This window comes from Drosophila biarmipes, chromosome 3L (assembly GCF_025231255.1).
Source record: "Drosophila biarmipes strain raj3 chromosome 3L, RU_DBia_V1.1, whole genome shotgun sequence".
In the NCBI taxonomy this organism is placed as follows: Eukaryota; Metazoa; Arthropoda; class Insecta; order Diptera; family Drosophilidae; genus Drosophila; species Drosophila biarmipes.
Genome location: NC_066613.1, coordinates 7,189,306 through 7,210,333, shown reverse-complemented (window position 1 = coordinate 7,210,333; position 21,028 = coordinate 7,189,306). Strand labels below are relative to the sequence as shown.

General features: G+C 42.2%; 1 protein-coding gene across 1 annotated transcript; it reads right to left on the bottom strand.

The window, feature by feature from the left end:
* Positions 1–13,825: 13,825 nt before the first annotated feature.
* Positions 13,826–14,577, bottom strand: LOC108030525 (peroxiredoxin 1). Its single transcript, XM_017103415.3, has one exon. It carries the CDS (start codon positions 14,488–14,490, stop codon positions 13,900–13,902), a length of 591 nt encoding a protein of 196 aa, XP_016958904.1. The 5' UTR covers positions 14,491–14,577; the 3' UTR covers positions 13,826–13,899.
* Between the last annotated feature and the right edge of the window lie 6,451 nt (positions 14,578–21,028).

The following is a 21,028-nucleotide window of genomic DNA, read 5'->3' as shown; positions in this document are numbered from 1 at the left end:
AAAAGTTAAAGAACAATTACGATCTCCACATGCTGTAGATTGCGGATCAGTGTTGAAGCCTTACCTTAATTGTTACACAATGATCGGCTGAATCTCTCCGAGGTTCCCGGGCCGGTTACCCACCAATTATAAAGGCCGATTAGATAACCAGAAAGGAACCCCGCAACCTCCGACCACTGAGTTTGCCCATCATCATGTTTTATTGTTGTCCCGGCCTCCAGACTCCCGGCTCCAAGCTCCATACGCCACACTCCAGCTCCGATTCCAGATCACCGATCCCATGGCTTGGGCTTTAGCTTCGGTCTCGAATCGAATGTGGCACTGTTTTTGGAGGTCCCCAAACGACAACGAGAAAACACACCGAAATGTTCAACTCATTCGATGCCATTTAGAGCAACAATAGAGAGCACAAGCCCGGTAAAATGTAAACAGAATCACCGGCTTACGTATCGATACGAAAATGAGCAATAACCAGGTTGGAAAAGGCCAAAAATACACAAAAAAGAAACAGCCCAGAGGAGGTAAAAAAGCAGACAGCAGAAATTATACTGTGGCCCAATCGAGGGAGCCCAGTAAAGTGGGATATCGCAGAGGTACGGAGCGACCTTCTCTCCGGATAAAACAACAAGCATACCCAAATATGCGATCATTACTCATGCGCGATTTCACAATAAATCAACGAGACGTGTTCACAATAATTTTATTCAACTTATTTTCTTGTCGGCTGGTCTCGTTGGCCAGCGCTCGGCTCGGGTCCCAGATCCCCGGATCCCCGGGTCCCCGGTCGGCTCCTCTGGTTTCAGTCCTCCACATCCGTGGTGCCGAGACCAAAGCCAGAGTCCCTCTGTTCTTCTGTGTCGATTGTTATTATCGGCATCTGTGTGAGTGGCTGCGGGCGGAGACTGCGACTGGGGCCGCGACTCAGAATGGGAATGATTACCTGTGTTGGTGGGAGCTCCGCCGTGTGCTGGCCACCAAAAGGAGCGCAGGCTTTCATGTCGTCGGCGGCAACAATGAAACCGTTTTCGCCAAGAGCCCGGCAATGTGTTTGCTAAATATGCAAAGCACCACAACTCGAAATCGAAATCGCCGGGGCAGCCAACCTGGTGGCAGTTGGGAGTCGAATCGAGTCGCTGTTGCCAGTCGCCAGTTGCTATTGCTTCGCTATTATTACACTCGAAACTATTTTGTTTTAGATCTTAACAAAATGGACTGCGAAATCTCTTGCAAACATTGAAATATGTCTTATTAATTATGAAAAGAATTGAATGGATTTTATTACCAAGGCTTTCAAGGTATTTAGATGTATGGGCGTTACGTATCTTTCGGTGCAGCAACAATCTTTCGTTCATACCATTCAAAAAGAAGTAACAGCTTAGTTTATGAATAATTTCTGTATACCCTTGATACCATATATATATTTCTAGTTTCTAGGATGCTAGTTTCTATGATCACATTTTAAAACATATTATTGAAACCCCAGCTTAAAAGGTTGATAACTTTAAACCTATTTTGTTTTAAAGTGAAAGAGTAGAAAAACACATAGATTACCATTATTATACAGTTTATTTTTATTACAATTTATTATTTGCACTATAAAAGGGTTTTATATAAATACTCTTTTCTGACATAACTGTTTTATTTTCATGTATTCGAGTTTATTACAACCTAACCAATTGGGGTTAAAATCTTAGCAAACTTAGTTTTCTTGAACCAGAAAAGAGTTTTTTGGAAAACCTGCAAGTTTTTCCAACAAAAAGATTTAATTGTATTTAAGTTGTGCGATTAGGGTTAAGAATATCCCTTTTTTCCGAATGTACTTCTGGCTGCAGTGGCGTTGGCGTCGACTTCGTGATGTGACGCTTCCCACTCCAGGGAAAGAAGGCTCCTTCGCATCGAGCGCCGCCGTCTTTGGGAGGAGTGCAACTATTTTCGTGTCGCGGATCGTGATGAAGTTAGGTGCATGGGCCACGCAATCCAATCCCACCGAGCACTGGCATCCTGTGGCCAAGTTGAAGCCGAAGCCACCGAACCCACAGCGACCGATCATCTGCAAATTGTCTGCAGACAGAAGAGGAAGCCACACGATTTAATTGTTACGCACATTGACAGCAGATTCCAGGGGGTGGAGGTGTGGGGTTGGGCTTCATTGTCTGGCCCTGGGTTATGAGACCATTGCAAATGCCACCGAATGCAAAAATGGTGAGCTCAATGGGCTAGTTCCCCCGCAGCTTAGTCAGAATTGGCCTTTTGCCGGGCTTCGATTGGGTTGATCTCCAGGTTTGGTCTGCCTGAAGGGGATCGAAGGGGGTTTCTAAAATTTAAAATTGGGATTACACAATATTGGTACTCTGAAGCAAACAAAACGTGGCTACTTTAAATATAAATCCCACAAAATTAAATAGTCATAACCACCTAAAGAACTATCTTTTTTAATACATTTGAAATGTTTTAGAACCGTCATATAAATATATAAATAATAATATCGTCCTTGTCATGTTTTGTTTTGCAAAATAACAATAAATAAAAAGAATATCAGTGGGGAAATGTTACAAAAAAGAAAACTAATTTGTATATCACAGACGCTCTGAGAAGAGTTACATTCTCCTTGAGCACTTAACGAGATTAATGATGGAACCATCGACAACTTGGACATATCGTGGCTAGAATATCACAACAAACCAGATGCGATCGGTCGCGTGGCAAATAGTGGATCAAGAGCAATTGTAGATCACTCGAACACAAATGGGAAGATAGCGATCTCCTAAAAAGAACAGAGAGCAACACATGGAGATCTTAAATGAAACGATCTTGACTCGATCACAACTGAAGTGTTTACAAGCATTGATCACTGGCAATGATCGAGTGTGACAAAGTGACAAAAAGCAAGTGTGACATTGTAATGATAGAGGGATGATCAATCAATTAGGTGCACTGAATGAGCAGGAAATATAGATAGTAGGAGGGCATTTGTATTCCGTTTGAATAGCGGATAAATGCGAATTTAAGCTCCAACATTTTATTGCAAGCTAATGCTTGTGCATACTGTTAAATATTCCTGAAAACAGGCCAAGACCAGCAATTTTAATTGGCATGAGCAGCTGCCGCTTCACATGTGATAATTATTTCTTTTGCACAAAGAGTTAATCATCTTAAAAGCGCTCTCACCGAATGATCAGTACCCCGCGCCCCTGATTTTTTGTTGTGTCCCCAATTGGAATATGATTTACCCCCATGGAGCTGAGGAACATCATCGGCGACAAGAGGAAAACCTGAAAAAAAAATCTGAATAATCTGTGAGCGATGCGAAGTATGCGGCACTTGTGTATAGGGCATGAAAGCTTCGTCGTGTCGCATGCTTTGCATTTCGAACATGTTTTATAAATAACGCTTCCCAGAGCCTCAACTCCTCATAGAGGCGAGGAGCTGGAGAAAGAATAAAGTGCGATCTGCTCGTAGTGCGGCTCAAGAACATGGATTTCGTTTTAAAAATCGTGTCTTGTTGGCTGCTTCGCTTTTTCCACAAAACAAAAGGGTAGCAAAAATATGCAGCAGCTCGTGAGGGGCAGAGGTTTCCGGGGCAGAAAGTCGACAATGTAGCACTGATGCCTCAGAACGCAGATCAACTTTTGGCGTCCTCCCCCGTCCCAGCCCGGCTCCTAGTTCCTGGTGCTTGGTTCTGGCTCTTGGTTCTTGGCTAATATGCATGCAATCAGCCATGGCAGCCAGTCGACGACGTCGACCACGAAAATATGTTTAGCTTGTAAACGTTTGCCACGCAAAAACCAATAGATCAGGAGTCTCTGGATGTACCCGTTCCTCCCTAAAAAATGTGAAGGCATTCTGAAGATGAGCTATAGGCGACTGGCTACCCATTACTCTTGGTTACTGTGTGCTTTTGGGGAACACTTTCTAAAATCCTTTCAGCTGGGGCTTAGACAAATCATTTATAGTAGACACTTTCAAAAACCACACCTCCCAATTCTGATTATTTAGATTGCCATTAAGAAAAACCTATTTCGGAACCGTAATAAAAAATCTTTCGCCTTGCACTTTAAAATGTTAAAGCTCAAGCCTTTCATTATCGGGTAATAGCAAACCAGTCAATAAAGTTTATGGCATTTGCTCAAAATAAACTATAAGCACGTAATTAAAATTTCGACATTTGTTTGAATGAATTTTGCACTTAACAGTGGTAATAAATAAAACACTGATTCAGAAGCAGTTGTCGAATACGTTTTAAAAGTTTTAACACTACTTATCATCATATAATATTATGTATTGCAGAGTAGGAACCCATTATCATTTTTAGTATTAGGTAGACGTATCCTTATTTATTAGGGCGCCAGGCTCAGCGATCCTAAGCCATATTTTATGGCCCCGGCTCTGAGGGAACCGAAACACACGTACTTGTGTTTCCTTCGATTCTCAGCTGTTGATCCTGGCAAACACTTGCCATTGTCTCCCGGAGGGTATATACCCCTGATACCCTTGGGAAAATGTGCCGTCGACTAATATCCCATCCATGGCCAATCGGAGTGCCCATTCCCGTTTTCAGCTTCTAGCTGGAGGATGACACATATTTTGCTTAACGAATGTCACACAGCACCGATGACGATGACTCTTCCTGGTGTTTGGGGCACGTACAGCGTCGATGTTGCTGCTTGGCTGTTGATGTTGCTGCTGCATGTTGGCTGTTGCTGCTGGGCACTGCGCCTGCTGCTGCTGTTGTGTTGCTGCTGCTGCTGGCGCTGCCGTAGTCAGAGGCCTCAACTGCTACTGTCAAAGTCACGTTTTAATGCAGCGCTGGCTGGGGCTCTGAAATATTGAGATTGAGTTACGAGCAGCCAACAACTTTTGTCAACACGCGAAGCTGCATAAATGCCGCTTAAATGGCATAAAATATGCATATGCGGCGGCCAGTTAGCCAGTTTGCCAGTTACCAGTTAGCCGAGTTGGCCAAGTTAGTTACTTGGCCAGTTATCGCACCACGCTCAACATATTTCAAAGTTACACGACCGGGCTAGGGAAAGGGTGAGGATGGGGATGAGGAGGACTTTACCTGACACGCCCTTAGTTAGTTAGTAGTCGTCGACTGCGGACTGTCTGTCCATCCAAAACCCGACGGCAGCTATGTGGCCAGTTTCCTGTTGCCGGCTGCCGGGTAATACTCCCCCTTGCCGGTCGTAACCCTAAGGAAATTCTTTGTAATTTGCGTTTTTCACACCCATTTGATGTAGCACCAGGTCTTAATCTTAATCCCTGCCACCAAAACGGGCTAACTACCTTAGAATACGGCGCAGCAGAAGGGGTGACCATCATAAATCGATGGTGTTGGCATGATATGCGGTGGTATGGCATGGGTGTTCCGACGACGACTCCCTTTTGGCCACTGGGAAAAACTGTCATGTTTTTCGCTCTCGTCAAGGCGGGATTCAGAGGGCTGGGCGGCAGCCCTGAGTGAAATGCGATCAGATAGGTACTTCAAGCGGAGTAATTATAAGTGGGAGAGTACCGCCGGATTGATACGTCCCAGGGTACGGAAGAAATGCGGGTACTTAGGGGGTAATGAGGAAGTTAATTGTTCTTGACTTTTTGAATTTGTTGTGCTGTTCAGATTAGCAATCAGTAGAGGTCTGAAGAGGGAATAGCAGCCCTTCTTCAAATGCCCTGTTAAAGCTGCTTTAGCTGTGTACGTAATATCTCTCAAATAAATCTAAATGGTTGGAACCGCCCCTCATTAATAACATTAAAAAGTATTTAATTTAAAGTGTTACAGACAGTTAGAATAAAATACTTACCCATGAAATATTTTCTTTAAAATAATTCCGAAAGGTACCTCTACAATACTTATACAATCTAAATTAAAATATAAATCAAATTAAATTTTATAAATTCCAAAGTCAAAACCAAATAATTTTACAAATTTCCACCACGCTTGAATATATTCAATAGCTAAATAAGTGTTAAATTTTTATATAATTACTACTACTACTTTAAATTTACGTTAGCTATCACTTCCACAGACCATCAGAGAACGGCTCTTTCTTAGATTAATATATTAATTCGCAGTTGCCTAAGTTACTTTTATTTTAGTGCCCCAAGTTATGAACACCTATCCCGAGCTGGATCCGAACCCAATCACCTTGTACCAATTAAGATCGCCGGGATTAGCCAAGATTACATTTACATTATCGGGTCCATGTTATTTATGGCGCTGATAAACCTTTAGCCTACTCATATTTTCAGTCACCAACTGGGGCTATAACCCCTCCCAGAGTCTTTCCTGATATCGGTGGTAATACCGCCGGGTAACTTTCGTACTTGCTGCAGTCTCATCAATTGCTTTGTCAAACCTTGAAGCCTCCGAGCGAAAGAGAAAAAGCAAATCAACTTCTCAGCACAACAGCCAGGGCCCGGTTATCAAAGTAATTGCCAATTGCTGATGTTGCTGTTGTTAACTGGCGACTATCCCCATATGCACTCGCATATGAGGTACAAGTTTATGTCCCGGGATCTGGGGATGCGATGAGCCACCATTCCGCCGTGCAGCATCGCATAGCCCGCAGCCTGATAAAACTCAATACTTTTGTGTGTTTATGGCCAATCAGAAATCATGCCCATGCCCACCTCTGCCGCATACTATCCGTACACTATATGCATAAACCTCTTTGCGATTTCTTACTTTTCCCTACCTTTCCGCCCCCCGACACACTCGACCATTGAAAACGAGTGTCATTTTTAGCCAATTTCGCTGCAGTTGCGTGGCATGAAAACTCAATGGACTGGACACGAGTCGAGGACTGCGCTCCATCTCCATGGGCTAACTTGCCACACCAACAACTACACTGCACACTACGGCCACTGCAACAAAGAGCTGAGGAGCAAAAAAAAGTGCGAACGCGTTAACTACATGGCGTCGCCAATCTTAGCTGGAAAACGTACGACAAGACAAGACAAGCCAATTGCTGGCCCGGCCCTCGGATCTCGGATCGCTCGGGGATCGGGATGAGGGCTTAGGAGAGATGCACTCAGCCAAAAATGTTATTCTGCGATTTTATACTAATTATTTCTGAAATCTCTAGGCATTGCTGGCTTTTAACAAATCAGCAAAAAACAATATCTTAGGCAGATGTCTCCCATTAGGAGGACTTAAAAAGGACTACATCTTTCTTCGCTGTCTGGCGCCACATGAACAGTGTACAAACATTGACGGTTGCGCTTTACTCGCAGAAATAAATAAATAAAATAAATAAACAACAAAAAGACTGATGACTATTTGTACTACAATTTATTGCACAAATAAGTTATCACTTATACAAATCAATTAAGGTGTGCTTTCAGGTCATTAGAACACTCCCTTTATAAAGACTACTTATATGTTCAAGAAAGTGGTAAAGTTAATATATTTACTCTAATTTTCTTCATTTTGTCTGCTTTTTATAAATATTGGACGCATTACTTTTTTTATTTCTAGGTATTTGCAGTTTCCTAAGGATAGCTTAACATATTTTTTATTGAAACTAAAGCGTTTAGTATGTTATCAAATAATTGGTTAATAAGTTTACTTAAGTTTTTTCGAGTGCATGAGAGCTGGGAGCGCAGTGAAGCGAACCGCGCTGGGCTGAACTGGAGAGCTGCAGAAGTGGAGGACTTGAGAACTGGAGCTAAACCAGGAGGGGATCAGGAGGACTGCACAGTAGCGCCCGCGGCCCAATAAGTGTGTGAAATAAACAATGTGCACACGTTGCCCCCGCCCCTCGTCCACCGCCCTGCCACTCGAGCCCCTCCCCCTCGGAGGAGCCTACGTCCATGTGTTGGCTTGTATGTACATTTTTGTGCTCGACGAGACAACAGCAGCAGCAACAAAAAGCCAAGGAAAAATAAATAAATAAATTGCAACATTGGCAGCATATTTTTACACTTCTCCTCGGCCTGGCACCCAAAAAGCCCACGGTCCATGGTCAAGTCAAGGATATGCGAGTATGGGTAAGATACAGGATGGGATGGATGTGGACGGAGGACGGAGGACGGAGAACGGAGCTACGATGACGAAGACGACGAGGAACGCAAAGCAACGCACTTTTAATAAGCAATGGCAAATGGGTTAAATGGGGTATAATTAGACAGACAGCGAGTTGGTAACATCTGCCGGGGGTTAGCAAAGCATTGAACAGAGAAATAACAGACAGTGATCTCCGTGCTCCTATGGAATGGCATTATTCTAACGTGGCTAAGAAAGCCTCCGGAAAATTAAAGCGTTCAGGAGCAATAAAAAAAATCACGTAATACGTGTTATAAAATGAACACCATCTCGGCTGGTAGTTTGTAGTTTAATAATTTTATTTGCTTTATGAATTTACATAAAACATTATCCATTTAGCATTCAAGGATAGACAAAACAATAATAAATTTAAAAAAAAAACACTTAATTTAAGTAATTTTTAAACGAGTATTTAAATCACTTATTACATATATAATCCAATTATTAGTTATTATGAAATTTAAGTATACATATAACCCAATAGGTTTCTCACAGAAAAGCATTTGTGTAAAAAAACCATGAAAAAAAACAAATCTATAACGTTTTATTGAACCCCATAAATATTGTTATTTGGAATTTGTTTTAAATTTGCTTTAAATGTAAATTAAAAGGTCCATTTAATACGACCCTGAACACAAGCAAAGCACTTTAAATGAAATTAAATAGTTTTACCTACGCCTGAGAATGGGTATTCCCGAGTTCGGTTCCAGGGAAGAGCAGCCCCAACCGCCGTGGGTTATTTTTGCACATCGTTTATGTGGCCCCCAGCATACCTAGGCGGCAGCCTCCTTTTTCCCTCTGGCTCCAACACGATCTCCATCTGCGATCGCCGACTGTCAGCGCTCCACTTGTGGCGTCTGAGGCTCCTGGCTCGAAGCCGCCATTCCCCGCAAGGCAGCTCGGACCCCAGACTGGACCCGAGTCATCAGTGGGCCTGCCCTTCGGTTGATATTTATTTTTTGCTGTTTGGGCTGATTAAAACTGAGAAATCCAATTTATTTCAAAATTTATTGTGTCTCACACGCGCTGGGACGTTCAGGAATTGAAAAATATCAATAAAGGCATATGAATTGTTACCCAATAATAAATCAAGTCCCCCGACCCCATCCTCGCAGCAAGACAAACAAATATTCCTTTTATTGCTTATGTATGTATATAAAGCAGACTGCAAAAAAGGGCATCCCCTGCCTCCGCCACCCTTTTTTCCCGCCGTCTGTGGCATTTTTCGCACCGGGCCCAATGAGAAATATTTCAATGTGAAAATCACCGAAAAAGCGGGGGAAAAGGGAAAAAACGTGAGCAGGCTCCCCAGGTTATGCGGCCCATGATCATCATTTCATTTCAATTCGCTGTCCCAACTGGAAGACGGCAATTTTCTAAGAAAGAAGCGCATACCGAGGAGCCAAACGATTTTAGATTGGCTCCAACTTGGTGTTTCAGAAATATGTGCAAACAATTACGTGCTTCAGAGAACGAGAACGAAAACGAGATCTTCCCTCTGGATCTGGTGCTGGATGGCCGGCCATCCGTCTGTCTGTTTGTGTTTTTTCTCTGATTTTCGTCAATTAGAATGAGATGCTCCTTAAAGGAAGCTGTGAATGTGCGAAGATTTCTTTTGTACAAGTATATTCCTGGCCCGGCCCGGTCTTCTTTTTTGGAAGCCCTGGAACCATCAACGGCAGCTAAAATTAATATACCCGCGATAACTCAACATCAACCTCATGCCGGGGCCGCGGAGATGGGAAGTACACTTAAAGGTACTAGGTGTTCAGTCGTCAAAATATTAATAAGTAAAATAATATTAATAAAATAATATTTTAAAGATATATAGCACTTATGTGTTGCCCAATAAGGAATGTTTCTTTTAATGATTTATTTAAATGTTATTTTTGCACTGCTTATTCCCTTTAAGTATGATATGGTGAATGTTTTTTATTTTGAATAGCCCATTATAATAGGTTATACTAAATATTTTATTAATGTTCTTATTAAGCGATAATAAAAACAAAATATCTTAGTATGGAGGTGTAAATATTATCTCGTTTCATAAGTTTAATTCGGAAATTTCCTGATAATTGAGGGTATTTCTTTGCCACCTAATTTTTATTTTAAAAAAGAAAACATTTCTCTTACCTCCTGATTCAAATTTTCTAGAAAAGTAAGCCTGCTAATTTTAAAATTATTAGAATTTCTCCGAGTGCTGGCATCCCCGCGGCCCCCGAGTTAACCCCTGGCCAAACTTCTTTGCAAATTTCAGCCCCACGTTCCAACATCCTGTTTCGTGCCGTTCATCTTGTCTCTCCAATTGTTGGGCCCGTCTCTTTGTTGCCTTTTCCCCTGATGTTGTTATTGTTTTAGTTGTTGCTGCTATAGTTGTTGCTGTTGCTGTTGTTGTTGGCAGCTAGTTAAGCAGTTTCGCGTAAACGTTTTTCCAATATGAGTTTCGGTGGGGACGGGGACGCCAGTCGGGGAACTCGGGCTGTTGGCTGGCCTGTGTGTTTAGGCTGTCTACAGGGTTGTTATTTTAAAATTAGCACTTTGATTTAAGTTGTCTACACTCTTGGCGGCCCGTCTCTAGTTGGCCAAAAGGCCCGGGACTCGGCTCAAGCCGAAACTACAGCTGCATTTTAGCCAAGGTGTTGAGCAGCTGAGTGAAGGGTGTAGGGGAGCTGGGAGCTGGGAGCTGGGAGCTGGGTGCTGGGAGTCCAACTCCAACTTGATTGCCGCCACAAAAGGTTGAAGGTTAGGGCAAGATAAACTGTTGTTGATGGTGCCCAGAAAGCCATTATCCACATATCATCGCCGGATGATTTGAGAAGTGTTGCAATGTGCGGGGGATCGCATCGCTTGGGTACACGTATATCCCACCGCCCGATGATTATGCTGATGGCTCGGACAGTTCCTGGGAGTCGAAGTGCCACAAGATGATGGCCGGTTGAATGATTTCGGCTGTGGCATTCGTTTCCTGGTTCCCAATTTTATTAGTCATGGCTTTCTCCGCGATTTTCTATTCGCCATCGCAGAGCAGTACCATCTGGGTAATAAATTTGTTGAGCAGCGGATCTTGGTTATTTATTTTACTAGGCATCATGGGGCTCACTATAAAATTCACACCTGTTATGATTGCGTTTTGTAGTTTTCGATGGCGCGGAGTAAAGTTTATTTGGCCAATTGCTGACACTATAATGTTGTTCTTCTCAATTTTCTTTATGACGCAGTACTCGTGCTTGAAACTACTTTAATTTGTTTGTGGAACCAATATTCTATAAAAATAAGTTCTTTAAATTCCTTATGTCAAAATGTATAAGCTCAGAGCTTTGTTCCCAAACCAAATAATTAAAACAGGTTAAATTAAATTATCCAACTTTTTAAAATATTAACATTTGTGAATTTTAAGATCTCATATTCTTTTCCTAATAATAATAATTCATTGATAGTAGAGCGATGTGAAAAATGGTTGCACTTTGTCATAGCCATTCAGCATCTTAGCATAGATATTAGGATAGATCGAACCAATTATTTCCACTAGGGTCTTTCAAAAATGACCATGCAATCAAGCTACAACTTCCGTACTCTCCATTATCAGCGCGACTTCCTAGTTGATGTACGCACATTGTCGAGACCGCTATTCCATTGAGTTGATTAACCCACGGGCATGTCCCCCTTTTGGCTCGCATTGCCCACTCCGCGGGGAGGGGTTTTGGCCAGGTGACACCAGGTGAGAAAGAGCACGTCGCTCCGTTCCGGGGCGCCAGCGAAAAGCGACGAAAGACCCGCATCTGCCGCAATTACGGCGATGAGGTTCTGCAGAGAGCGTCACGTCCCCAGTTCTTAGGCCTCGAGATCGCTGATTCAGATGGAGATGGAGACCGAGATGGAGATCGAGATCTGGTCGCAGTTGCTAATCAACTCGTTTATCGGCCTCAGAGTCGCCAGCGTAATCAATCATTGGCCAGATATACAAGCGTGTGGATCGGGCTTATCTGATCCGTAGTTGGGACTCTCGACTGACACGTAAATCGCTTCCGGCGGAGTCTGCAACTGGCCCTTATCACGGCTCTAATTAAGTTCATTAAAATCACCTTAAACTGCAGTCGTACTTCGACAGCGCCAACTCTCTACTTATAGCAAACTATAACTAAACATTAAAGGTATTTAAAAAATTTATATTATAACTTTTATGATGATGAAAACGCCATTAAAACGTCATTATAAAGTCCTTAAAATGATAGTCTAAGTATATTATTATAATTTATTCATATAATTTATCAAATATTATCCCCAAGGAGCTGTTCAGCATTTCGTCCCTGTTACGGAAGCTTGATTGTAAAACAAAACGAATCGAAATGAAATGACGTGAAATGCCGATGGGCGTTAAAATGCATTCGAATCGGAACACAATTCACTACTAATCAGAGCGATGGCCGGACGACGGACTGCGGTTCGGAATTCTCATGCATTTTTAATGCCCCATTTTGTGGCCGGAAGGAAGCGCAACACGTAAACGTGTTAATATGGACAGCACAATCTATTAATTTGTCAACAATAAAGTAAGACAGCGACAGGCGACATCGTCCCCGAATGAGAGCATTGATTGGAGGCACCGGGATGGGCTGCTTGGGACGGTCCCCTCTGCCCTGCTCCGAGCCGCCGAAGTTGCTGGAGTTACTGCCCAGCTCGGCCACTTTTCGGGGAAAGGGGGCTTCAGGTTGTTGTCAGCACAGCAGGTACGAAATTAATATGCGAGCAACAATTAAGATAAGCGCGCAAAGTTGTGAAGTGACTGCTGCGAGGAGGGCGCAGTCGGTGGCCCCAATTGGGGCTGTCCGGCGACCACAGCAGCCGCCAATGACTAAGGCGACAACAAGCTGGCGAGTCGGGGAAAAAACTCCACTCACCGAAGAAGGCACTGAGAAAAAGCACACGAATCGGGAAATAACTTGATTTTATAAGGCTTATTTTTTACAGTCAACACAATACTATAAACACCTGTTGTGAATGTGGTAAATCGTTTGTATTGCATCGAGGCTTAAAACTGTACTAGGGGTTCCTGAATAAAAGATAAATTGAATTCGAAGCTGTGATAAAAATGAGTCGTATTAATTATTAAAATCTGTTTTGAATATTTCTTAAAACATCATTACTAATTCCTAAATCATTGTACATGTTTATTAAAAAATGTTTCCTAGAAGTAACAAATTAGAAGAAATTATATTTTCTCTTTATTTAAATATTACATATTAATATCTCTTCAAAAATGTCCGTTATTTTTACAAAATTTACACTTAAAAGTATTTTGCCCTGTGCAGAGAAAAGCCAGAGAAGCGATCTCGATCGCAATTTGCCGACTGCTTCCTCTCACAACCAGACTCTGCGGTAGCCCGAAAAAACAACCAGAGCTGCGAAAATATTTTATACGAGTGGAAAAAATTTAACCACATCCATTAAGCAAGACCTTGATGACAAACGGCGGCAAGTCTGCCGACCGATAATAATAAGTATTCATTTCAGATATAATTTTTGTCGCTCCTTCCTTTTGGCATCGGTTTATGTTATTTTCGGCATGCCCATACCTATAATAAAAGTTAAAGCTGCCCTTTGCTGATTGCCGATTATATTTTGGGTGGAATGTTTATATTAAATTAATAGGGGTGGAGGTGATAGCTCTTGGGAATGTAAACTTGCATTATATAGATTTTTTATGATTTTAAAATACCTTTTAAAATGTTATTTTATGTGTAATTATCATATTTAATAGTAATATATAAATAAATAAATAGATAGCTTTTGCATGGTTGTTTCACCCGTTTATTTGCTCTGGCTGCTTGCACCCCGTAACAGTTTTTGCTGTGAGTCTACGTTGCATACTTGAAGTACTCATCCCTTCCGGAGGCGTCTGCCTTCATGGTCTTGCCCCCCGGCCGCCAGTTGGCTGGGCAGACCTCGCCGAACTCATCGCTGAACTGGAAGGCCTGGACCAGACGCAGGGCCTCGTCCACACTGCGACCCACGCCCATGTCGTTCACGGTGATCTGGCGGATACGCCCCTCGCGATCGATGATGAACAGGGCGCGTAGAGCCAGCCCCGTGGCCTCGTCGAGGACCCCGTAGTCCCTGGCAATCTGCATGTTCTTGTCCGCCAGCAGCGGAATGTCCAGCTCCCCCAGACCGCCGCTCTTGCGCGGAGTGTTCATCCAGGCACAGTGCACAAAGTGGCTGTCCGTCGAGCAGGCCAGCACCTCGCAGCCCACGTTCCGGAATTCCGGAGCTCTGTCGCTGAATGCCTGCAGCTCCGTGGGGCAGACGTAGGAGAAGTCCGCCGGATAGAATACCAGGAGTACGTATCTGCCGCGCAAGTCCGATAGGGAAAAATTCCTGAAGCCACCAGCCACCACTGCGTTGGTGGTGAAGTCAGGAGCCACTTGGTTAAGGTTGAGCATCCGCATCTTGAAGGATTTGATTTCGCTCCACAGTTTACTTATGTGTTGTGTTCTACTGAGCAGGTGGTGTTGTGATATGAGATCAACTCGGAGTTACTTGGACAGGGTTACTATATGCTTTACAAAAACTGATGCCCCTGCACATCGCATTCATTTATTTACGCAAATAAGCCCATGTACACATTCATAAATCAAACATTCGCGATTCATATTTCGATAGCCATTCACTGGCAATTGCGTTTGGTTTTTGTGCACTTCCCACTCGAATTTCCAGCTCGCATCTAACCGACAATCGTAACACGATCAGCCCCAATTAGAGCGTCCTTTTGGCAACACAAACCGAATGGCAATCGATTAAATTGAATCCAATTCAATTATGTGAACGGGGGCCACTTCCCACCTGCCGCCGCATCTGGATGGGCGTGTGAAATGATTGTTGTGTTAATTTCGCATATGACACCTCTGCCGCCGGGGAAATTCGAGCGCTTTATGCGGTTTATTGGCTTTGATCGATTGAAGGCGGCGCATTTTTGTGCGAGCGCCAGTCACACGGCTCGGGTTTCTTGACAGCTCAGTCAGTGCGGTCTGTCCCGCTTTTTCACCGCTTTTTAGCACATGTTTTTGTGCCAATGCACGAGTTGGTAAAACATTTGGAGGCGATTTAGCAGCACGTCAATTACCGCCGGCCACCTGATGACAGTTGCAATTAAAAGCGGGGAACAACACGAAAACGCGGGGAAAACCGTTGCCGGCCAACACGGATGGACGCCTGTTAATAGACATGTAAACTGCAATTAAAACAAGCCGGTGGGGAGGGGCCTCCAAAATATTTTGACTCGGCCAGCTAACATGGCCCGGTCTCCGCCTCGTCTTGGTCTTTTCTTTAATTAAAATATTTAAGCACGCAAATAGGCCTGTCTCTTCATCTGTCTATGGCCAAGTATACCCGTCAGCCCCTATATAGCCGGCGTATTTCCCGGGGACTGGGGTCGGGATCTGCGGGAAACTCAACTGGGCGTGTCCACGATAGTACGCTTCAGTGGGGTATATTCGGAGCACGGAGCTGCCGTTGCGCGGCTTTAATCAAAGTTTTCGCCAGCGGGGAATCAATCACTTGAAATTTAAACGTCATCGTGCGTCAGACAACTCATAAGACAAACCAACAGAAACAGCGGGCGAACCAGCCCAGGTTCCCCGCTTGGAGATGGGGTCGTGAGGACCCGAATCGGCAAGCCACTTAACTAGAGTACTCTATTGAGTACATAAAATAGGTTTTATTTTTTCCTACTCGGTCTTTTTTATACATTGAATTTATCTTCATTTATAGCAAAATGAGTATATGATAGTCTAGTTATTCCTAAAAGCTTCGTTCTTATTTTTAGGCTCTTCTTTAATGGCGTGACCTATGGTCATGGCATTTTGAAGATCACAGGATTAAAATGCATTGATACAATTTCTTATTTTGTATTATTTAATTTTTGTGTAACTTTATAGAATTACATGGGATTATAATAGGTTATAAAGCTATCAATATTCCTTAAAGCTATGGTTTTACGGGCCTGCTTTTATAAATTCCAATGTCACATTCAACAAAACAAATGACCATGTCAAAAATGAATAAAATAAAATAAGGTACATTTGTTATTTGTTGTATTTTTATTGATTTTGAAGATTGACAAGGAATTATTTTTACTCAAACTTTACAAGTGTGTTTATTTTTGTTAAAGTAAACGAACCGATAAATCCATATGATGATTAATACATATTTTAGGTATTATTTTATTTATAAAATAGGATTCAACAAATAAGAATCTTATAATTTGTTAATACATATTTTTAAAATATTATCTACTTGCTCTCCCGTGTCACGATCTGCGATTTCGGGCCGTGTCCCATCCCAAACTCCATCGAATGCGAATGTGGCGTGTCCGAGTTTTTAGCGAGTGGCCTCCCAGACCAAGAAAAAATCAGCCAAAGCCCAACCCCCGGCCAGCGGCCAGCGGCCAACGCAATCACAAAAAGCATTTTTCTTCTTAAGGTTTGTATTATTTGCTCGTGAATTCTGTGTTTTTATTTCTGCCGGCCTGTCTTCATGTTTCGCCGTAGTTTTGTTAATGAAAGCCAAAAGCGAAATTAATGCGTGTGGCCAACGCCATCAGCAGCGCCCCCAGCTTATCACTGTCGAGCGATCTGAACTGGAACTGGACCTCGTTTAAGCCAAGTCGAGCCGGCTGAGCCGGCTGAGCCGAGCTGAGATCTGCTGGTGTTCAACCGAATTTATTTGGCACATATCTGTAGAAGTAGAAATTTATTTGATTCGGCTCTGGGAAATTTATGCGCTTGTCGCTTAGCCTTTTGTGTTCGGGGTTTTGAGCTTGTGTTTTCTGCTTGCGCATAGATTTTTAATAAGCGATAAACATTTCAAATGACAATTTTAAAGTCGATTAATTAATTAAATGGCAATTGAATATGCCAGCGAGGTCCAAAAAACACGGGCCCGAAAACATGATGGCACAATAAAATACACAAATTGATTGATTTTCGGCTTTATACGCTTTTATTTTGATTTCGGTGGTGCTTCCATCGATAGGTTTTTGTTTCGGAATTAATGCGAATATTTTCGTGAATTGGTTTACGGCCGGTTTGTTATCTTGAATAAGTAAATTGAATGGGTATTCAGTTTGAACCTCTGCTTAAATTATGGCTCTTTTTATGTTTTGACATTTTCATGACACGAATCCGTGTTTAAAGATAACCGAATTCAAGCAAATTAAATAGAATGCTGATACGGCAATTATTCACACTGCAGGGGAGGCGTGGATTTCTGGCTAAAATCGTACTTAATAGGTAAGTGCGGTGTTTTTTCTGTTCATGCAGATATCTAGCTGGTGATGGCACTTACGTACAAAAAATGTCAAAGTCAAGAAAAACACAAATGAGCATATAAAAATGGAATATCTGAACTTAAGACGTGAGAATGGTCTTTTCTTCATTTGCACCTGGAATATAGTGAGGCAAAAAAAAAAAACAAATGATATCATCTTCATTAAAACAGTTCAAGATATATACTGCAAAAACATTTATTTTATTTTAAACACAAGAGCTATTCCGGTACTTTCCCATGTATATCATCAGACAAATTTTAATAAACCTTAGGCACATGTAAAAGTATTAATGCGTGTGTGAAAACGGCTTAAATTAAACATATAGTATATGGAATATGACAAAGGTACCAGCCATACCTAAGCAATTTAGGCTTGGCTCAACAATATTTATTAACACCTCAATGGTAAAACACACTCATCTCCCATTTAACGAGGCATGCAATCTGCCACTTAACTCGACCCCCGAAAATTCCAATCTCACGCCCAGCCAGCCACCCTCCCGAAACAGTCGAGATGGACTGAAAAAGTCTTTAACTTTCGTATTACTCTGCTTCCCATGGAACGCCTTGTTATACGCGCATAGTTCAATAGTTTGAACTCTTTTTAATTGATCTTGATTAATCGCACACCACACACAGATACGAGGAGCCGAATACAGACGCCGCCCAAGGAGGCGGAAAGCAGGCTCCCCATATCGAATCGGTAGCCCGACCATTAATTACGCTTTAATTACCCGCCGAAAAAAACAAAAAATAAGGCCCAGAAACGATATAAAACGCATGGGGCAAAAACCTTAATAGTTTCGCCTTATCAGCATAGAGTTTCGCTCGCCAGCACTCCTAATTTCATTAGTTTAATGGCACAAAACTGTGGAAAAACCAACAAAGCAACGAAAGCACCGACGAATGCTACCAAACTACGCAAAACGTGCAGACGGGGAGCAACAAAAAATTGTTAACAATTGTGAGAATAAATTGCTAAATAATTAAGTGGATCAACGGCCGGCGAACCGAGCGGAGCAGCTCGAGATCTCAGACTCCAAATTGCATATGATTAATTAAAGGAAATAAAATGCTGACGACGGCGGCGGCCACTAGAGAATGAGTAGCAGAAAAACACAAAATAAGAGGAACGAACGAAAATCTTTTTCTTTAATTAATATTGAAGTGAAGCAAGCCGAAGTTCAGTAGCGAACCGACAGCCGCCTTCCAGAGCAGCAGAAACTGGAAAAAACGAAAAAAGCGAATAAAAAACAAAGACAGGAGGCGTTTTTCAACTCATTAACGTTCAAACAAATTCATTTGCATATCTCTACCTGCCCCAAATTAATATTCCATGGCTTCAGCATTCTTCTTGACTTTTCCGTAAATTTGAAACGCTTAAGAAACGAGCTGAGAAATGGTCTCACACACAATTTGAACTGCAACACTGCTCAGTCAGCCCCCACCCCCCACCGCCTGTTTTATTTCAGTTTCTTTTGTCTAAATGATTTTTATTAACATTTTTGCTTTTTGCGTCAGGTATTCGAGTAGGGACACGCATTTGCTGTGTCACTGCAGTCGAGCGTGTCAGTGCTGCCAGCTCAGCCGGCTTTCTGCTAAAAATAATGGCTATAAATAGTTCTTGGAGCCCACGACTTAAGCCTTATGTAAATAAATAATTTTAAAAAATACTTTTATTTTTTCGCAAAATCACAAACATTTTACACTTAATGTAGAAGTAAGTATAAAAGTAAGATCAAAACTTAAATTCAAAAAGAACTGTCCGAGGACTACTATATTTTAAAATATTTGGTAATTAAGTTGGAAAAATAGCAGGCGTATTTAATAAGACATAAGCTTAATGCGTAAAGGGTCCTTTAATACGACTAAAATCATTTAAATATTAAGTGATTAAGTTCTCAATAAAGATATGGGACTACAGGTATGGGTAACCAGAAATAAAATAAGTAAACAAATAAATGAAATGCATAAAAAGTCCTGTAATACCACCAAAATCTTTGTAAAAATAAATGTTTAAGGTCTCAAGAAAGATACGGGATTAAGCGATTGTAGGTATGGGTAACAGCATATTGTATAACTATTTAGCTATTTTTTGACCAATCTAGCTGGGTTTCCGTTCGGTTTTATAGCACCTCAGTGGACAGCGATCGTAGGAAAAGAGAAGGGGAGTTCCAAGGGAAAGACGCCGGCGCATACGAGGCGGGGTCCAAAGCCGAGTGCTGGGCGTCAACTGCATGCCATGCGTAAATGCCAAAAGCAGCGACCCTCGTCTTAACCCTCCAGTGCCCCGCGCGCCTTATCTGCCTGTATTCATCTTGAAAATTGTTTCTAGTTGAAGTTTGCCTTTTAATTGTTAGGCGCAAACAGCCGACCGAGCGGCCGACTAAATTAAATTTATGCTGTGCCCGGCTCAGTCGGCATCGGCGGTCTCTTTCGCACCCTAACCCCCGTCAGTTCCATCTGGTTGCGTGTTCTCCTTGTGGTCGGTATGCGAAAGTAACCCCAACACTCCACACAGAGGATATGCATAGGATCGTCACATGTCGCCCATTGAGCATGTGCAGCCTTTCAGGTTAACCGACTATCTCGCTCTCTATCTCCCTTTTCTAGCCCTCTCTTTCTGGGTGCCGGGCAGGTCAATAAATTCCTCCGGAAAGTGAATTATTATAACGTTTTTATTAAAGTATGCCCTTGCATCTAGTGCGTTTCCACATCTCACATAATTAGCATAGTTATGGGGGGTACCGTGTTTATCTAGGGGTTGGCTCCGTTTAACTGTCTAATTTTTCACTCAACTGTCCACATTTGCTCATGGAAATTTATTAATTTGTCCAATTCCACTGACAAATGATAAAAAGCTTGACAACTAATGGAATATCTGCTCGAATAAAAGGTGTCGTATTAATTAGAATACTAGACCAGGGGGTCGCAAAGTGCTGATGTAGGGGTGTTGAGTTAGGGGTAGGTGGTCCAGCACCAGGCGGAAATTTATTGGGCTGTGCACAGGATTAATGTCATTTTTATGTCGTGGCTTGCTATATCATGTCGCAATTATGGACAATTGAAACCGCACTGACAAGCAATGTGTTCATTCTGGGAAATGTTGTATTATCTATGTGCTTTAATAAAATGGGGAAACAAGATATTCGCTATTTAAGTATATTTTATAATTCCTAATTATAATATACATATGTAATTTTCATTTTCTTTCAGAAATAGTTTTGTGTACTTTAAATAAAAACCACTTTCATACCGTCCTAAAAGCGTATCCCTCAAAAATATCAAACAGCTCCAGGAGTCCAATGCAATAAATCTAAGCTGCTGATCACTGCTCAAGTTTAGACACCTACAGTTCAATAAAAATCAAAAAATATTCACTCCTTCAATCAAACAGCCATTCAAGACTTTGAATCACCGAAAACGTTTGAAAGCCATGAATTACCATATCGGAATCCCGTGAGAGTTGTACAAGTGTATACACATGTAACTTATTCATGGTATTGTAGTTTCTTTTCTGGGGGCAGGTGGGATGGTGAAGGGGTCTTTGGGGTCGGGGAGAACCCTTTGTACCCCCGCCTTTGTGATTAGAATTATTATTGGGGGCCCCCAAAAGAGCGCCATTTAAGCCGCTTGTTGTTTGGTATTTTTCACAGGTCG

Coding starts and splice junctions, on each gene's coding strand:
- LOC108030525 (XM_017103415.3), bottom strand. CDS start 14,490: ATGCGGATGCTCAACCTTAACCAAGTGGCTCCTGACTTCACCACCAAC.